The sequence below is a fragment of the Nicotiana sylvestris genome, chromosome 5, assembly GCF_000393655.2.
Source record: "Nicotiana sylvestris chromosome 5, ASM39365v2, whole genome shotgun sequence".
Lineage (NCBI taxonomy): Eukaryota > Viridiplantae > Streptophyta > Magnoliopsida > Solanales > Solanaceae > Nicotiana > Nicotiana sylvestris.
This window is the reverse complement of record NC_091061.1, coordinates 102,544,444-102,563,475: the sequence shown is the minus strand read 5'-3', so window position 1 is coordinate 102,563,475 and position 19,032 is coordinate 102,544,444. Positions and strand designations below refer to the sequence as shown.

Sequence of the window (19,032 nt, the reverse complement as noted above, 5' to 3'; positions counted from 1 at the left end):
TTTCCCCCAAAGAGTTGAGAAAAGCTAAAAGCTCCAAAGACAACCCAGTATTGGCAAAGAAAGTTGTGACTGAGGAAGAAGCAGAGGAGTTCTTGAGAAAGATGAAAGTGCAGGATTATTCCATTGTGAAGCAGTTGAGGAAAATACTGGCTCAGATTTCATTATTGTCATTATTGATCCATTCAGACGAGCACCGTCGGGCTTTGAGAAGAATTGCTTAAGTAAGGTAGTCGCTTCTTTTTTTCGGTATGCCGCTCCGCGAGCAAGGAGTGCCACGCACGAGCAATCCTGAATGAGGCCCACGTTCCTGACAAAATCTCAGTAAACCACTTGGAAAAGATAGCTAACAAGATATTTGAGGTAAACAGAGTCACTTTTTCTGATGATGAGTTGCCCATGGAGGGTACCGAGCACAATAGAACCCTCTATCTGACAGTGAAATGTGAAGATTCTGTGGTTACTTGGGTGCTGGTTGACAATGGTTCCAGCGCGAACAATGCCCTCCCTCCACTGTGAAAAAGTTAAAGGTGGATGATGAAAGAATTCACAAGAATAGTATCTGCATTCGGGGATTCGACGGTGGATGAAAAGATTCAGTCGGGGACATAGTGCTTGAGCTTACAACAGGGCCAATTGAATTTACCATGGTGTTTCAGGTGCTCGATGTGGCTGTTTCTTACAATCTGCTATTAGGTCGACCCTGGATTCATGCTGCCAAAGCGGTCCCGTCTACTCTGCATCAAATGGTTAAGTTTGAATGGGATAGACAGGGAATCATCGTGCACGGCAAAGATAATTGGTGTGTTCCCAGCGATGCCATTGTTCCGTTCATGGAGTTCGAGGATGACAAGGGGCCATGGGTTTATCAGGTTTTTGACACGGTATCGGTAGAGAAAATTCCAGAAGGGAAGTGCATTCCAATCCCGAGGGTAGCTGCCACATCAGTCATGGTAGCTACCGAAATTTTGAAAAATGGTTTTGTACCGTGAAAGGGTTTGGGTGCATCTCTGCAAGGTATCGTACAGCCGATGTCTCTCCCCAAAAACTTGGATACGTTTTGTTTGGGGTTCAAGCCCATAGATGCGGACGTGAAAAGCGCTAGAAAGTTGAAACAGAGGGCCTGGGTCCTCCTAAAGCCCATCCCACGGCTCTTTAGATCATTTGTCAGGCCTGGCACCAAGAAACGCCCATTGGCAACAGTTCCCAGTTCAGTGGTTGATGTAGATAGAGATTTGATTGAAAAGTTCGAGAGGTTATTCGCCGATGTGAACATGTTGGAAGCTGGAAAGGGTTCGAGTAAAGTGGATGTGCAGTTTGTTGGGCCCAGTGCAAAGATTAACAATTAGGAAGCTACTCCTCTCCCCACCAGGAAGGAATTTTGGTAGTTTGCTTTGATTTTCTTTCAGTTTATCTGGATTTTTCTAGGTTCCGTCCATTTTGGATGTATAAACCTTGTTCTCTTTAATTTCAATGAAATACAATTTCCCTTTTCTTCCTTCCTGATTGTTTTATTTTTGTTTTTTTTACAGTTCTTTTTATGCTAGCTTCAATGATATGACATGCATGAGGAATCTCTAGCCCAGTCTTAAAAGCCAATCTAATTCTGAAATAGTAATTTAAGAAATAGAGTGTGATGGTGAATCGGAATATGACGAGGATGAAGCCTTTGAAGAGATTAGTAAAGAATTAAGCCATTTTGAAGAAAAACCCAAGCCTAACCCAAGTGATACAGAAGCAATCAATTTAGGGGACCAAGATAATGTCCGGGAACCTAAAATAAGTGTCCATCTTGAACTACAACTCAGAGAGGAGATAATTAAAGCACTGTTCGAGTATAAAGATGTTTTTGCATGGTCCTATGACGATATGCTAGGTCTAAGCACTGTCTTGGTGGTTCACAAATTACCCACTGACCCGGTATTTCCCCCTGTCAAGCAGAAGCTGAGGAAATTTAAAACTGATTTGAGTGTGAATATTAAGGAAGAGGTCACCAAACAGTTCGAGGCCAAAGTCATTCAGGTCACCCAGTATCCCACCTGGTTAGCCAATGTTGTGCCTGTGCCGAAGAAAGATGGCAAGACCAGGGTGTGTGTTGATTAACGAGATCTCAACAAGGCAAGTCCCAAGGATAACTTCCCATTGCCGAATACCCATATATTGATCGATAATTGTGCCAAACATGAGCTTGGTTCTTTTGTGGATTGTTATGCGGGCTACCACCAGATCTTAATGGATGAGGAAGACGCAGAAAAAATGGCATTCATCACGCCATGGGGAACGTACTGCTATTGGGTCATGCCATTTGGTCTGAAAAATGTTGGGGCAACCTACATGAGGGCAATGACGACCATATTCCACGACATGATACATAGGGAGATCAAGGTTTATGTGGATGATGTAATTGTAAAGACTAGAAAGCAGTCTAACCATGTCAGAGATCAAAGAAAGTTCTTCCAAATGCTTTGCAGGTACAATCTCAAGCTCAATCCAGCAAAATGCGCGTTCGGTGTTCCATCTGAAAAGTTGTTGGGATTCATAGTCAGCCGCCGAGGTATTGAATTGGACCTGTCAAAGATCAAAGCTATCCAGGAATTGCCACCCCTAAAGAACAAGACTGAGGTAATGAGTCTGTTGGGGAGATTCAATTACATCAGCAGGTTTATTGCTCAGCTCACGACGACTTGTGAGCCTATCTTCAAACTATTAAAGAAAGATACTGCAGTCAAGTGGACAAATGAATGTCAGGAAGAATTTGATAAGATAAAGGGGTACTTGTCAAACCCACCTGTGTTGGTCCCGCCAGAACTAGGGAGACCTTTGATTCTATATTTGACGGTATTGGACAATTCATTTGGATGTGTGTTGGGACAGCATGATGTCACCGGCAGGAAGGAGCAGGCCATCTATTATCTCAGCAAGAAGTTCACATCTTACGAGGTTAAGTACACTCACCTTGAGAGGACATGTTGCGCCCTGACTTGGGTAGCACAGAAGTTGAAGCACTATTTGTCATCTTACACTACTTACCTCATCTCTCGTTTAGATCCATTAAAGTATTTTTTTCAGAAACCTATGCCTACAGGGAGGCTTGCAAAGTGGCAAATCTTGCTCACAGAATTTGACATCGTCTGTGTGACTAGGACTGCAATGAAAGCCCAGGCATTGGCCGATCATTTGGCTAAGAACCCAGTGGATGAAGAATATGAACCTCTGAAGACTAACTTCCCTGACGAAGAAGTCATGCATATTGATGAATTGGAACAATTTGAAAAGACGGGATGGAATCTTTTCTTTGATAGGGCTGCTAACATGAAAGGCGTTGGGATAGGAGCGGTACTTGTTTCTGGAATAGAGCATCACTACCCTTTTTACGGCTCAGCTTCGGTTCTACTGTACTAACAACATGGCTGAGTACGAGGCATGCATTTTGGGTTTGAGGATGGCTGTGGATATGGGTGTCCAGGAAGTCTTGGTCTTGGGTGACTCGGACCTCCTGGTGCACTAGATTTAGGGAGAATGGTAAACACGAGATTTAAAACTCATATCGTACTGACAATGCTTGCAGGATCTTTGTCAACGGTTCCAATCAATAGAGTTCAGGCATATTCCAAGGATTCACAATGAGGTCGCCGATGCTTTGGCTACTCTAGCGTCAATGTTGCACCATCCCGATAAGGTTTATATGGACCCTTTTCAGATTCATATCCACTATCAGCATGCTTACTGTAATGTGGTGAAAGAAGAGCTCGATGGGGAGCCTTGGTTTCACGATATCACGGAATGCATCAGGGTGGGGGTGTATCCAGTACAAGCAACACGTGATCAAAAGAGAACAATTAGGCGGTTGGCAAGCGGTTTTTTCTTCAGCGGAGGGGTTCTGTACAAAAGGACTCCAGATCTTGAGTTGCTGAGATGCATAGATGCTAGTCAGGTTACAACTACTATGACCGAAGTACATTCTGGAGTCTGTGGACCATATATGAGTGGGTATGTTCTGGCAAAGAAGATTCTTCGAGCAGGTTATTATTGGCTCACCATGGAGCAAGATTGCATAAGTTTTGTGCGCAAATGTCATCAATTCCAAGTACACAGAGATTTGATTCATTCGCCGCCATCTGAATTGCATACAATGTCCGCACCATGTCCCTTTGTCGCTTGGGGCATGGATGTCATTGGGCCAATTGAGCCATCAGCATCAAACAAGTACAAGTTCATTCTAGTGGCCATAGACTATTTCACCAAGTGGGTAGAGGCTAAAATATTCAAGTCTGTAACCAAGAAGGCGGTGGTTGATTTTGTGCACTCAAATATCATTTGCCAGTTTGGGATACAAAAGGTGATCATTACAGACAATGGGGATAATCTCAATAGTCATCTGATGAAAGAGGTGTGTCAACAGTCTAAGATTACACATCGTAATTCCACCCCATATCGCCCCAAGGCAAATGGAGCAGCCAAGGCAGCCAACAAGAACATAAAGAAGATACTTCGGAAAATGGTAGAAGGGTCCAGGCAATGGCATGGGAAGCTGCCTTTTGCATTGTTGGGTTATCGCACTACTGTCGTACTTTAGTAGGGGCAACTCCTTACTTGTTGGTATATGGCACGGAAGCAATGATACCCGCAGAAATTGAAATTCCATCCATTCGGAATTTTGCAGAAGCCAAAATTGACGATGATGAGTGGGTTAAAACCCGCCTGGAACAATTGAGTTTGATTGATAAGAAAAGATTAGCAGCAGTGTGTCATGGCCAGTTGTATCAACAGAGAATGGCAAGAGCATATAATAAGAAGGTGCGTCCACGGAAGTTTGAAATGGGTCAGTTAGTATTGAAACACATTCCTCCTCATTAGGGTGAAGCCAAAGGCAAGTTCGCCCCAAACTGGCAGGGGCCGTTCGTCGTAACGAGAGTGTTATCCAATGGTGCTTTGTATTTAATAGATATAAAAGGAAAATGTGTAGAAATGGCCATCAATTCTGATGCGGTCAAAAGATATTATGTATGATTTCTTTGTTTAACTTATATTTGTTCGTACTTGGCATGTTTTGAGGATTGAAATGATGAAGGCATTTTGTTCTGCTATCTAAACACTTTATCCTTTGTTGCCCCTTTGAGCCTTATGTATTTCCTTCATACCCGATTTTGGAATCAGTAGCAAAGTTTAGAAACGCAAGTGCAAAAGATAAGTAAAGGAAGAAGAAAAAAAAGAAAGAGAAAGAAAAGAGAAAAAGAGAAAGAAAAAAATGAAAAGAGAAAAAAGAGAAGAAAAACAACAAAAAGGGAAAAAGAAAGCAAAAAAAAAAAAAAAAAAGAGAAAAGAGAAAATCACAACAACAAAGTAATTTCTATGACATGAACTACGTTTGACCTGATTCCTTTTAAGGATACATAGGCAGCCTCACGGTTCGGTCCCATCAAAATAAAATCCAAAAGTCCCCAGCAAGAAACTGGGGCAGACGTTGTGGTGGTTGTAGGAAATCTGATTCCCGAAGTTGTAATTTTGAACCCATTTTAATTGTTTTGAGCCTTTTATAACATTTCTTTCTAACCCTATCCAAAAGCCCACGTTACGGTCCAAAGAATGACCTTCAGATCAGTCTTCGAGAGATGGCAAGTCGAGCAAGTAGAAGCGATTCATACCAGGGGCAACACTCTGGTCCAAGTAGGAAAATCAAAATGAGAGAGTCTTATTGGTGAAAACCCTCATGGGCACCGTAAGGTGATGGGAGATGAGAGAAATAAAAAATGAGAGAGACTTATTGGTGAAAACCCTCACGGGCACCTTGAGGTGAAAGTGAGTTGAGAGATAAACAAATGATAGAGGCTTGTTGGTGAAAACCCTTCAGGGCACCGCAGGCCGAACAAAGTCAAGGTTTTGGTGAAGAAATCAAGTTATGAAAATTCCGAGGCAACAAGTATGGCAACTGAAAGTTGACTGGTTGGACAGATTGGGCCGATTAATCCGAAATGCATGTCATGATCATTGGTACCAACTGTTCCATACAGATATGTCTCTTTCCTCTTTCCTTTTTAGCAAGTCATCTAGTTTTGGATTTTCTTTATCCTTAACTCTCAAGGTCATTGCATTTCATTTCTTTTGGGTTTCATTTCTCTAAGATGTTCTAATATCAGTTTTGTTTAAGCAAATAGGAAGGTATTTCAAAGCTCACTACCAGCATCAAAAATTGCAAATCATAGTGTGGCCAGAACATACCAAATATAGCATGATGTAAAGTGGGATAAAGTGCCGGCAAAAGTTCCATCGGCGGAATGATTTAGTCATTTCATGAAAGATGCAGAGGTTAAGATAAAGGGGTCAGAAGTGTGAAACAATGGTACGGGTATAGAATATGCAGGTCATCCAAAGTAATGGGGGTTTGAAAGTCAGTCGGAAGTCAGGCGGTTCTTAGCTAGTTTAGAGAAAACCAATCAAAACAAAGCACAACAGTGGAGAAACCTTCAGCAAAGAATGTCATCAACTAACCACCACATTTTAAACTAACAAGATTTTTCTTTGATTGGAACATGGGCAGAAAGTTCCATTTGTTTCAGGGAAACCCTCCGTAAAGAAAGGCGAGCACCAAACAGGTTTGACGGTAAACTCTCAGGTCCTGCCTGGATAATGGGATTTAATTTGAAGTTCTTAGGACCCTCCTGAAAAATGGGACCTAGTTTAAAATTCAAACCAATCATGAGTAGTAAAATCTAGCATAAATGCACCCCAAGGAATGTAAGATGGTTTCAAAGTTTGCATGTTTGAGATAAGATTCAAGTAGGAGTTTTCAGGGCCCTCCTAAATAATGGGACCTATCTTTAAGATTTCCATTAGATAATAAGATGTACTGTAAGTTCTGTTGTAGGGCAGCCTAATTCGGCAGAAAAGAATTGTCACTCTTAAGATAAAATTTGATGTTTGATTTTCAGGACCCTCCTGGATAATGGGAATCAGTTTTAAGTGTTCAGGACCCTCCTGGATAATGAGATTTAGTTTTAAGTGTTCAGGATCCTCCTGGATAATAGGATTTAGTTTGAAGTGTTCAGGACCCTTCTGGATAATGGGATTTAGTTTTAAGTGTTCATGACCCTCCTGGATAATGGGATTTAGCTTCCAAATTCATAGAGATATCTGGTAACATGATTCAATGCACCCAACATCAAACCGGGGCAAACGTTTTCTTTGTTTTATTTATTTTGTGGAAATCAGGTGCCCACCTGGAGAACAACGGAATACATTTTTCAAACTTTGGCAATCAGGCGCCCACCTGAAGAACAAGGGAATACATTTTTCAAGTTTAGCAATCAGACGCCCACTTGAAGAACAAGGGAATACATTATCAAGTTTAGTAATCAGGCGCCCACCTGGAGAACAAGGGAATATATTTTCAAGTTCAGTAATCAGGTGCCCACCTGGAGAACAAGGGAATACATTTTCCAAAGTTTGGCAATTAGGCACCCACCTGGAGAACAAGGGAATACATTTTCCAAAGTTTGGCAATCAGGCGCCCAAATGAAGAACAAGGGAATACATTTTCAAGCTCAGCAATCAGGCAGCCACCTAGAGAACAAGGGAAGTACAATTCAAGTTTTAGCTTTCAAATTTTTAGTAATACTTGGTGACATGATGCGCCCACACCAAACTGGGGCAGAAAATTTTCTTTGTTTGTCTATTTTGTTGAAGTCAGGAGCCCACCTGGAGAACAAGGGAATACATTTCAAGCTCAACAATCAGGCGCCCACATGGAGAACAAGGGAAGTACAACTCAAGTTTTAGCTTTCAAATTTTCAATAATATTTGGTAACATGATGCGCCCAGCCACCAAACTGGGGCAGAAAATTTTCTTTGTTTGTCTATTTTGTTGAAGTCAGGAGCCCACCTGGAGAACAAGGGAATACATTTCAAATGCAGCAGTCAAGAGCCCACCTGGAGAACAAGGGAGTACATTTCAAGTTTAGCTATCAGGAGCCCACCTGGAGAACAAGGGAATACATTTCAAGCTCAGCAATCAGGCGCCCATCTGGAGAACATGGAAAATAAAATTCAAGTTTTAACTTTCAAATTTTTAGTAATATTTGGTAACATGGTGCGCCCACGCACCAAACTGGGGCAGAAAATTTTCATTGTTTGTCTATTTTTGTTGAAATCAGGAACCCACCTGGAGAACAAGGGAATACATTCAAGTTTCAGCAATCAGGAGCCTACCTGGAAAACAAGGGAATACATTTTAAGTTCAGCAATCAGGAGCCCACTTGGAGAACAAGGGAATATAATTCAAAGTTCAGCAGTCAGGCATCCACCTGCAGAAAGGAAAAACATCTCAGATTACAATTCAAAGCGGCAACAAAGGGATTTCACCTGGAGAATACAAGTCAACAAGGCAACAAGAACCACGAGAGCAAGTTTGAAGATATAGATAGGATTTTTGTAATGCATAGATCATAGCCTAGTCTAGCTTCTTTTTATTTTGACATGGTGTAATAAGGGGTCAGTAAGCAGTAGCAGCAGCAGCATCAACAGTGAAATCGAAGCTTCGTGGTAGTTCCAACTACCAGACATTCCTGAACTACACTAACCTGATTCCTTTTTTTAGCCAAGGATATGTAGGCAACATCTGAAGCAAGGTTCGGTCAAATCTTTCAAAAATGCTTCCCACGGAGTATTCAAATGGGAAAAAATCGCTCATATCCGCTCACTATATCTTTGCCCGAAAACTCTTCGTGTTTCCGAGCAAAGAGGGCAGCTGTGAGCACGTGATTTTTGCCCTATATGAATTACTCCCATAAATTCGTAACAAAATAATCTCTTTCAGTGTTTGCAATTTCGTGGATTTTGTGACATTTTCTGTTAATTGTTTGCATTTTTGTTTGTGCATTTTAATTAGTGAAAAATACAAAATATATGTGCATGTGCATTTAGGAGTTAATTTTGCATTTTAGGAATTAATTAGTCATTAATTTTTATAAAATGGAAAAGTCTCAAAAATAGTTTATTTTAGTTTTAATTTTGAATTTAGGGTAGTTTGTCCTTTAATTTGGTTTAGTTAATAATAGTAATTAGGAGTTAATTGTTTTGTAAATTTTTATTTAGGTTTTTTATTTTAATTTTGAAGAAAAAAAAAAGAAAAGAGAAAAGGAAAAGGAATTTGGATAATTTGTCTTAAAATGAAAATGGAATGAATGAGACTAGAAATTGGGCCAAATTTTGGTACTCAGCCCAAACAGATTCCTCTCCCCAAGCCAAACAGAACCCGCCCCATCTTAGCCCAAACCCATTCCCCAACCCGGCTAGCCCTCTCCCCTCCCAAACAGCGTAGTTGTGGGGAAAAACTACGCCGTTCACCCGTTACCCTCCATAAAATGACTAACCATTCCTCCTATTTTCATTAATCCCCATCTCCTGAGCCCAAAACCTAATCCCCTCTCTAAAATCACCGCCCCTTTCTACCATAGCTCCGCCGTCCGGAAATCGCCTCACGGCGGCGGAGCACTTCCAAATCCATCCAAATTTCGACTAGACAACCCCTATTGTCCCCTCTTTCATGTCCTGCCACCATTTTTTTCAAAAAACCACTGGATTTTTCCGAATTTCAGATCAAAGATTAAAAATCCAAGCTTTCTTTTTTTTGCCTAAAATTTCCAGATTACATCCTTAGTTCGTGTTAAAAGCAGCATGAATTCCTCAGTTTTCATCAAAAAAGGGGCCATTTCATGTCAGGAACGCCCTTTCCCTTGTTTCTGACCCGATTTCAGACACTCAGCCTCAAACGACCCAATTTCTTCAAGATTCCGCCTCGTTCCTTTCCAGGCTCATGATAAGAATTGCGGCACGAATTATTAGCTATGAACAAAAGTTCAACTAATATTCGTGTTGCAATTCTCGCCATTTGGTCAAGTTTTGAATTCGCTGTAGTTCCGATGTCGGGTCAACCTCGCCTTTGAGGATTCTGAAGTTTAAAATGGATTGCATAGGTATTTTCTGTTCCCTTGGTATTTTTCTGCCTTGTTCTGTTTTGTTTTTAGTTCAATCTTTAGTCATCAGTTTCTTCTCCTTTTCTGTAGGATTTAGTTAGATATGCTAGTTAATAACTTAGTGTTAATTTCAGGCTAAAGCGTTTAAAAAAAAAGGAATTTGATTAATTATGTGTGTTGTCGCTGTCCTGAATTGGACTTTTAATTCCCTTGAGTTTTGTTTGTTTGGGCTGGGCTTGGGGTCTGTTGTTTACTAGCCCGTTGCTTAAAGGAAACATGCCCGTTAGCCCAAGTTTAAAATTGGTTTTGGGTCAATCTGACCCTGCTTTGTCTTAAAAGTAAATAACAGGGTTTTGGGGGATAATTTGGGTAATTGGCTAGGGGATATTGTGTAACTGAATGGGAAGCTTCTAGGAAGCTGGAGAAGGGGAACTATTCTGAATTTCTGATTTTTAGCTGAGGGTATGTGAGCTAAATTGAAAATTCAAAAACGTTTCAAGTGTAAAATTGAATCATTTTGAGTCGCCCTACTTCTTGGCCTATAAAGGCAGGTTTTCTTGCCTTTCAAGGAAAAAATGGAGAGATAAAAAATTCTGCAAAACTGAAATGGCTAAAAACTGTAGAAGCACACTGATTTCTCAGCATTTTTTGAAAAATTGTTCAAAATTCTAATTAGTTTGAAATTTTTGATCCTCTTCATTAGTTAGAATCTCTTGAAAACCTCTAATTCTGCACCTGGGTTGAAGATGGTTTGATTTTGGGATTTTGAAAGTTGAGTTTGAGCTTGTTTTGTGCGGAGTACTGTCTAGTTGCTATTTTAGTTCGAATTCCTGGATTTTTGGCTGATTTCAATGTTGTTTCATTGCTATCCTGCTGCTTATTGCCTACTGATTTCTGCACTTCTCTTGTTTCCCCTTTCATTTCCAGGTATTTTCGGCACTATAGATATTACACGAGTGTAATTTGATGTTTGGATCTGGAATGTGATGAAATCTGATGCTATTTGTTACTGAGCTTCATTTCTCCTTCTTTCAACTTCATGCACAACATGTAATACTTAGCTTTAGAAAGATTCTGCTTAGTATACTTATCAATGAATAGAATGAAATTAAAATCTAGAATATTTTAGTTTATTAAGTATTGTCCTCTTACGTTTTTATCAAACTCTGTAGTCAATTTGGATTTTTTTGTCCTGTTCGCTCATTGCTATCTTTACCTATTGAATCTGGTTGGTACTAGTGGATAAATTATGAGTTTAGCTCCTTTGGTTTACATTAGTTAGCCTCAAATATTTTCAGTCAAGTTGTATGTGTTACATCTATGTTAGTTCAGCTGAAGTCAGTGGTTCGTTTGGTGTTGGTTTCTTGATTGTGAGCTTTACCAATAAAGGCTGAAATATAACCTCTCTTTTGGAGTATAGATCAGTAAATGTTCTCCATTTCCCTATCATTTTGAGGATAGGCATGATGTTGGTTAGAAGTGACAATGGTAATGAATGATAGATAACAAAAGGGATCATTGTATGATTAGAGATCAATTGACTTTAAATATGCTTTGGTGTTTGTGTAAAAGACTATCAGTATTTGTTTCGATTTTCATGCAACAATATATTTTGCAACTAAGAATTTGAATACCTTGAGGTTTTGTGCCATATGAGGACTCGATCTTGAGTCTCTAGTTCGCTGAAGCTGGTCCATTCTCAAGCTTGGGCTCTCTTTTTGGGCCCGGCGTGGGCTGTTATGAGATTGGCATTTTTAGGCAGTGTTGCACTTTGTAGAATATTAGGCCTCACGCTAGGCCCAGGTTTTAAGTACACCGTATCTCGTTTTATTGTGAGTCCACTATTTAATGAATTAAGTTTGAATTCTTAAGCAGAAGGGTAATGTGAAGCCGTTTAGATTTTTCCTTAATCAACTATTGCCTTTAAAATTGGGAGTGAGGTACGCCGTGCCAAATAAAATCTTAAAATGCACGGCCCTGACTTAATTGATTTTGTTTATCCTTAGAAATTGAGGCGTGCCATTTAGTGAAATTCCATGGCCCTCGCAAAGTGCAAACGCGTAGTTGCTTTAGGCGCGTATTGTATAATCTACTTTCCTAAACTCGGGTGCACATTTATGTGACCCAAATCCAAATCTCAATGATGTTTAAATATGTAAAAAACCACGGATGCATCTATGTGACGTGGTTCGTGACGTGTTTTAATAACGTTGCAATTTTCTTTAAAAAATGAATAAAAGCGGTTAAAACTTAAATTTGCACATAGGTTCATAATTGTTTAAAATCGGATAATTAAGCTGAATATAATAGTTGAGCGACCGTGCTACAACCATAGAACTCGGGAATGCCTAACACCTTCTCCCGAGTTAACAGAATTCCTTACTCGGATTACTGGTTCGTGGACTGTTAAACAGAGTCAAGCTTTTCCTCGATTCGGGATTCAACCGGTGACTTGGGACACCATAAATCTCCCAAGTGGCGACTCTGAATCTTTTAATAATAAATCCCGTTTCGATTGTCCTTTAATTGAAAAAACTCTTTTATACCCTCCCGGGGTGTAGGAAAAAGGAGGTGTGACACCATCGACTGCCCTTAGCCGGCCATCCGACTCGACCTCGAGGCCCCGTACGCAAAAGCTCGAGGCTCCGTTTTCCAGCCATTCGGTTCGATTATTATACTATATACAAGCTATTGTCTTATTCTTTCTAATCTTTCACTTAGCATCTATTTCCTAACAACTAACATAAAAATAGATCACATATTTTTAGAACCACAAAATTAAATCTAATTGTTATAACCATTTTCAAGGTAAATAGTTTGGCGCCCACCGTGGGGCTAAAAATAATACTGATTGTTTTCTTGCTGGTTTACTACATAACACAAGTTATCTTTCACGTTTTTTCTTGTCCAAAGAATCTTTGATCTACGGTCAAAATGTCAAACTCGGTAACTCACATGTCAACAACGGCCTCGAAGACCATAAAAAGTATGGTACAGTTGTTCCAGGTAATGGTGTACCACTACGAAACCCTGAGGTCGCACCAGAACTGATTCCCATCCATATTGTCTCACGCAACACTCAACGCATTGGCATATGTTCCCACACCAACAAGAGTATATGCCGAGAAAATCAATTGGACACTCAAAAAAACCTCACCCGGGAAGAAAGAGAAGCAAACAGGGGAAGCGAAGTGGGAAAACCTCAACACGTCATTCACATGATTATCGGGGGACCGACGTTCTCCAGGGGCCCGGGATCAAGCGGATAAAGGTTTCTGCGACAACGTAAGGGCAAACTCGGGGCCGAGCATATGAGGACATCCTCGCGTTCAGCGAAGAATAATTCGAGACTCTATCTCATCCACACAACGATGCGCTGGTAATCTCGTTTCTCTTAAATAACATCCAAATTAAATGTGTACTCATGGATCCAGGTAGCTCAGCCAACGTAATTAGGTCAACGGTGGTAGAACAACTCATATTACTCGATCAGGTCATACCTACCTCCTGAATCCTCAAAGTCTTCAATATGGTCGGTGAAGCAATAGAGGGAGAGATCACCCTCCCGTTTAACATATCCGATACAGTTCAAGATACCAGGTTCCTTGTCATTAAAGATGACACGAGGTACAATGCCTCGCTCAGTAGGCCATGGATACATAACACGAAGGCGGTACCATCGACCCTGCATTAGATGATGAAGTTTCCATCAAAGGACGGAATAAAGACGGTGTATGGGGAGCAAAATGCGGTGAAGGAAATATTCGCGATCCATGAAGAGGTACCAAATTCTTCACACTCCACTTCGGAAGAGTTGGAAAGCCAACAAACCCCCGAGGATGATGAAGAGGATTTCCTCACTCCTAGAACCTTCATTTCCCCAGAAGAATCGGATGCAACAAAGTCGACCGTTGAAGAACTGGAGCAAGCCGTATTGATCGAGCATCTCCCAGATCAGAAGGTATACATGGGGATGGGATTAACCCCCGAACTCAGGAAAAAATTCATTCCTTATTAACAACGTAGATTGCTTTGCTTGGTCCCATACATGACAGGAATCCCACCGGAGATAACTACCCATCGGCTAAGTGTCGACCCCAGGTACAAACCGGTGAAACAAAAAAAGAGACCCTAGTCTGAGATAATGCATGCACTCACCAAGGACAAGGTAACGAAGCACCTCAAAATAAGGTCTATTAGGGAAGTAAAATATCCCGAATGGCTGGCCAATGTGGTGGTAGTTCCCAAAATGGGAATAAACTAAGAATGTGCGTAGATTATAAAGAACTAAATAAGGCGTGCCCAAAGGACTCGTTCCCACTGCCCAACATCGACTGCTTGATCGACGCCACGGCCGGCCATGAAACCCTCACTTTTCTCGATGCCTATTTGGGGTATTATCAAATTAAGATGAACCCCGAGGATAGAGAAAAGACTTCGTTCATTACAAGGTACGGTACATACTGTTACAATGCAATGCATTTTGGGCTAAAAAATGTTGGGGCCACATATCAATGCCTAATTAATAAGATGTTCGAACATCAAATAGGCAAATCCATAGAAGTTTATATTGACGATATGCTAGTTAAGTCCCTGTGCACAGAGGACCATTTGACTCATTTGCAAGAAACATTCGACATCCTCAAAAGTTACAACATGAAACTCAATCCCGAGAAGTGCGCCTTCGCGGTAGGATCAGGCAAATTCTTAGGTTTAATGGTATCGAACAGAGGAATCGAGATCAACCCCGATAAAATATAAGCCATCGAAGAAATTATGGTGGTAAATAATGTAAAGGTCATACAGCGGCTGACCGGGCGGATAGCAGCCTTGGGCTGGTTTATATCAAGGTCATCGGATAGAAGTCATCATTCTTCTCCTTGCTCAAAAAGAAAAACAACTTCGAATGGACTCCAGAATGCTAACGCGCCTTGGAGGAGTTGAAGCGATACCTGATTAGCCCGACTTGGCTCCACACCCCAAAAGAGGATGAGATATTGTATTTATACTTGACCGTATCCAAGATAGCAATAAGTGGTGTGCTGGTTTGAGAAGAACAAAGTACACAATTCCCTGTTTATTATGTAAGTCGGACCCTGGGTGATGCCGAAACCAGGTATCCGCACGTGGAAAAACTATCTCTTGCATTAATAAGTGCGTCTCGAAAATTGAAACCTTACTTCCAATGCCATCATATTTGCGTTTTAACAATGTATCCCCTTCGAAGTATATTGCATAAACCCAAATTATTGGGCCGACTGGCCAAATGGGCCATCAAACTTGGGGGATATGATATCGAGTATCAGCCCCGGACGACTATAAAGTCTCAAATTTTGGTAGACTTCGTAGCCGACTTCACTCCCTCTCTCGTTCCCGAGGTCGAGAAAGAACTTTTGCTAAAAACGGGCACATCCTCTGGGATATGGGCCATGTTCACCCACGGCACCTCTAACGTAAGAGGGTCCTAAAGCCACCTATTGGCGGCGTGATTAGACAATCTATAAGAACCATAAGGTTAACTAACAATGAAGCCGAGTATGACGCTATGATTGCAGGTCTGGAATTGGCCAAAGTCCTAGGAGTTGAGGTCGTTGAAGCAAAATGCTATTCCCTCCTGGTGGTAAATCGGGTAAATTCAAATCGCATTGCATTGCTTCAAAGAATGGGCCCTGGTCCACATACCCCGAGAGGAGAATATCGAAGTCGATGCACTCGCAAACCTGGGATCGTCTGTCGAGGAAGATAACATACTCCCCGGATCTGTTGTTCAACTGTCCAAGTCAGTAATCGAGGAAGGCCACGCCGAAATCAACTCCACTTACCTAACGTGGGATTGGAGAAATAAATATATCAATTATTTGGAGAGCGGGAAGCTACCCACGTTATAGATGTCCATTTGATGGATATCCCACTTCCTTGTAGCTGCTATAGAAAAAACTGCCCTAACAATGACATTTTACTAGTGGAAAAGATGTTTCTTGGTAATCAAGGCCCTTCCATTTGACCATACCCTTAGCAATCAATCAAGCTTTGAATCTGTCCACCTGCCCTAAGACCTTGTACTTGATTTTGTATACTCATTTACATCCAATAGCTCTCTTCCCTTGTGGCAAAGAAATAACATCCCAAGTTTTATTGGCTTTCATAGCTTGATTTTATCATGCATTGATACGATCTATCTCAGATCTTTAACTGCCTCAGTATAAGAACTGGGATCAATTTTAGTAGAGAACATAGTGATAAAGCTCTGGTACTTAGATGATAAATACTTATGATACGTAACATCTGTTATAGAATAGAAGAAACTAATTAAGGATAGTGACCTGCTTATCCACCCTCACATAATTATTAAGTCAAATAGAAGTTCTGATTGACTTTCTAATATTTGCTGCAACAACAAGAACTAGATCTCCCGAGGGGAGTTCAATCACCTACATCTGACTGAATGGTGAAATCAGGCAACTCTGTTGATTGGCCTATGTCAGCACCACCATCTGATACTTGGTCTAATGTAGAATGAACTAAAGCAGGCACATCTGATAGAGTATTTATACTAGGCAATGTTGGACATATTGGTGTTGAACATGGGTAAGATTGAGGGGATTTTGAACATGATCTCTCAGTATGAGTATCAAGAGTGGTTACACGAAAATCATCATCTCCATAAAGTTTCTGAGAATTGCCATCATTATAAACCAAAGAAATATGATCATCTATATCAAGCTAAAAAGGAAAAACCTTTTCATGAAATATTACATCTCTGTTAACAAAATAAACTTTGTTATCCATATCAAAAGGCTTATACCCCTTTTAGAAGACTCTATATCCTAGCAAAACGGACTTGATCGACACTGCACAAAATTTATCCTACTTGGGTAACATGATTGCATAATACAAGCAATCTATGACCCTTTGATGGGACAAAAATGTCACCCTATTTTACAACATCTCAAAAGATGGTTTGTTTCCCAAAACAGTGAAAGGTATCCTATTAATAATATAAGCTGCAACTTCAATACAACAACCCATTTTTGTTTGTAGGCTTTCTTGAAATCTGATTGCTCGAGTGGTCTCCAAGATGTGCATATGACTCCTTTCTGCAACTTCATTTTGTTGTCGAGTGTAGGGGCAAGAACTTTAATATAAAATCTCATACTTTCTAACCAAGTCTCCACAAGAGCTATACTCAAACTCATTGTCACTTTTAAATATTTTTTATTATCTGACCAAGTTGATTAAGAATCATGGCAATAAAAGATTTAAGCAATTCACAAACATCGGATTTAACTCTTAATAGAAAAATCCAAGTCCACATGGAATAGTCATCAACTAAAGTGAAAAAGTATTTCATTTCATTGTAAGGCCTCCATACATACATGTGCGCTAAATAAAAAGGTGCAACTACCCTGCTATCTCTAAGTGAAAAAGGAACTCTAGTTTATCTAGCCATAGGATAGACATCAAAGTGATTCAACAAAAAATCACTTTTATTAGGAAAAATAGAAAGTTCACTTAAGATAGCCATGGGCACATGTCCTAATATCATATGCCAAATCTCTGGATTAATCACTTCCTATGCGACCATTGTTCGAACTTGATCTAGTGTTGTACCGTGATTTTAGAAATGCAATATATATATATATATATATATATATATATATATATATATATATATATATATATATATAACTACCATCTTCCTTACCAATTGATCCACACCCAATCCACACTCAACAATGAATGAAAACGGTCATTGGAAGAATAGTACCCAACAATGAGTCGGGGTCGATTTTCTCATGGAGTTAAATATGAGTGTTAGAGTGTACACTTGATGAGTGTAGAAGAAATAGCTCGAATACGCTTCCAAACAAGATGGTTTTGTAATTTACTTGTACAATCTATACTAATAGTGATTAACTAGACAAAAGAAACTAGAGATTGTTTAATTATTTTTGTTGTTTTTTAAATGGGTAAAAGGCCTAGGGATGTAACATTTACCTATATGTTAGCCTAATGAGTTAATTACGTTAATAATTGTTTAAAATTCAGGGTGTACTATAACTCTCAACTTTAAATTACCCACTCAATACCTCTCGGTCATACAGTGATTTTGTCCAATTTGGCTTTCTCAAGACTAAATGAGTATCAAGTCAAATAGTTGATATGAACTCAAGTTGGAATTTTCCAATCTCTAGTTCAAACCCTTTAATTAGGCTAGTCAAAACTTTAACTAGCCTAATTTCTTGTTAGTCAAATTTTTCTAGACTAGGCCCCTCTTTCTCAAGTAAAGACCAAGTCAAAAAGGCATGAATCAATATTTGCAACCATTAATTCTAGAATTAAAGCATGAAAAAGCTAAATAACTAATACCCAATCATAAATAAGCATTAGATTAATTATTCATAAGGTGTACACACTAAGATTGGGTCACAACCCTAAAACATATCTACCTACTTAGAATAAAAATGAAAGAAAATAAAGAAGAAACACTAATTAAAGCCATAATACAAAATTAAAATGATAAACTAATGTGTTTTTAACCCAAATTGGTCACAAATTACCAAAAGTGGTAAACTACAACGGCCATAACTCAAAAAACTACCAAAACTTGCCTAAAAAAATAATTCCCGTCTATTTATAGTGGCTCAAAATTCGATGACAAAAATGCCCTTCGGGAGGTTCGGCGGCCGCACAATTCCAAGTGTGATTCGCACTTCACTTGGCTCTGCATGTTGAAGACTTCGGCGGCCATACAATTTGGTCTATGACCGCACTTCAGTTTCTGCGACCGCACTTTTCCTTCTGCGGCCGCACTTTCCTTCTGCGGATGCACTCTTGGCAAGGCTTCATACTTGGTCATTTTGCAAAATCTCTATAGTTTTTGAATTATTGTCAGTGCGACCATGTTTTGCGGCCACACAAATTGTGTGTGGTTCGCACTTTGCTTCAGTCATCATCTGAGGACCACACTTTTGGCCTATTGCAATCCTTCTTGCCTTATGTGTCGGAATACTCGTTTTTTAGTTAGCTTTCTTCATTAAAGTCCAATTCTCCAATATTCCTC

At 40.0% G+C, this 19,032-nt stretch overlaps 1 protein-coding gene across 1 annotated transcript; it reads left to right on the top strand.

Annotated features, from left to right (window-relative positions):
• Positions 1-644: 644 nt before the first annotated feature.
• On the top strand, positions 645-2,100 carry LOC138869062 (uncharacterized). Its single transcript, XM_070146651.1, has 2 exons — positions 645-975; positions 1,874-2,100. The coding sequence occupies exons 1-2, from the start codon at positions 645-647 to the stop codon at positions 2,098-2,100; spliced, it is 558 nt and encodes a 185-aa protein (XP_070002752.1).
• Positions 2,101-19,032: the final 16,932 nt, after the last annotated feature.

What these genes read in the sequence shown, in the direction of transcription:
- LOC138869062 (XM_070146651.1), top strand. Translation starts at nt 645, where the DNA reads ATGGTGTTTCAGGTGCTCGATGTGGCTGTTTCTTACAATCTGCTATTA. An exon ending in TACCGAAATTTTGAAAAATG is followed by an intron (nt 976 to 1,873) that starts GTTTTGTACCGT and finishes ACGATATGCTAG; the next exon opens with GTCTAAGCACTGTCTTGGTG.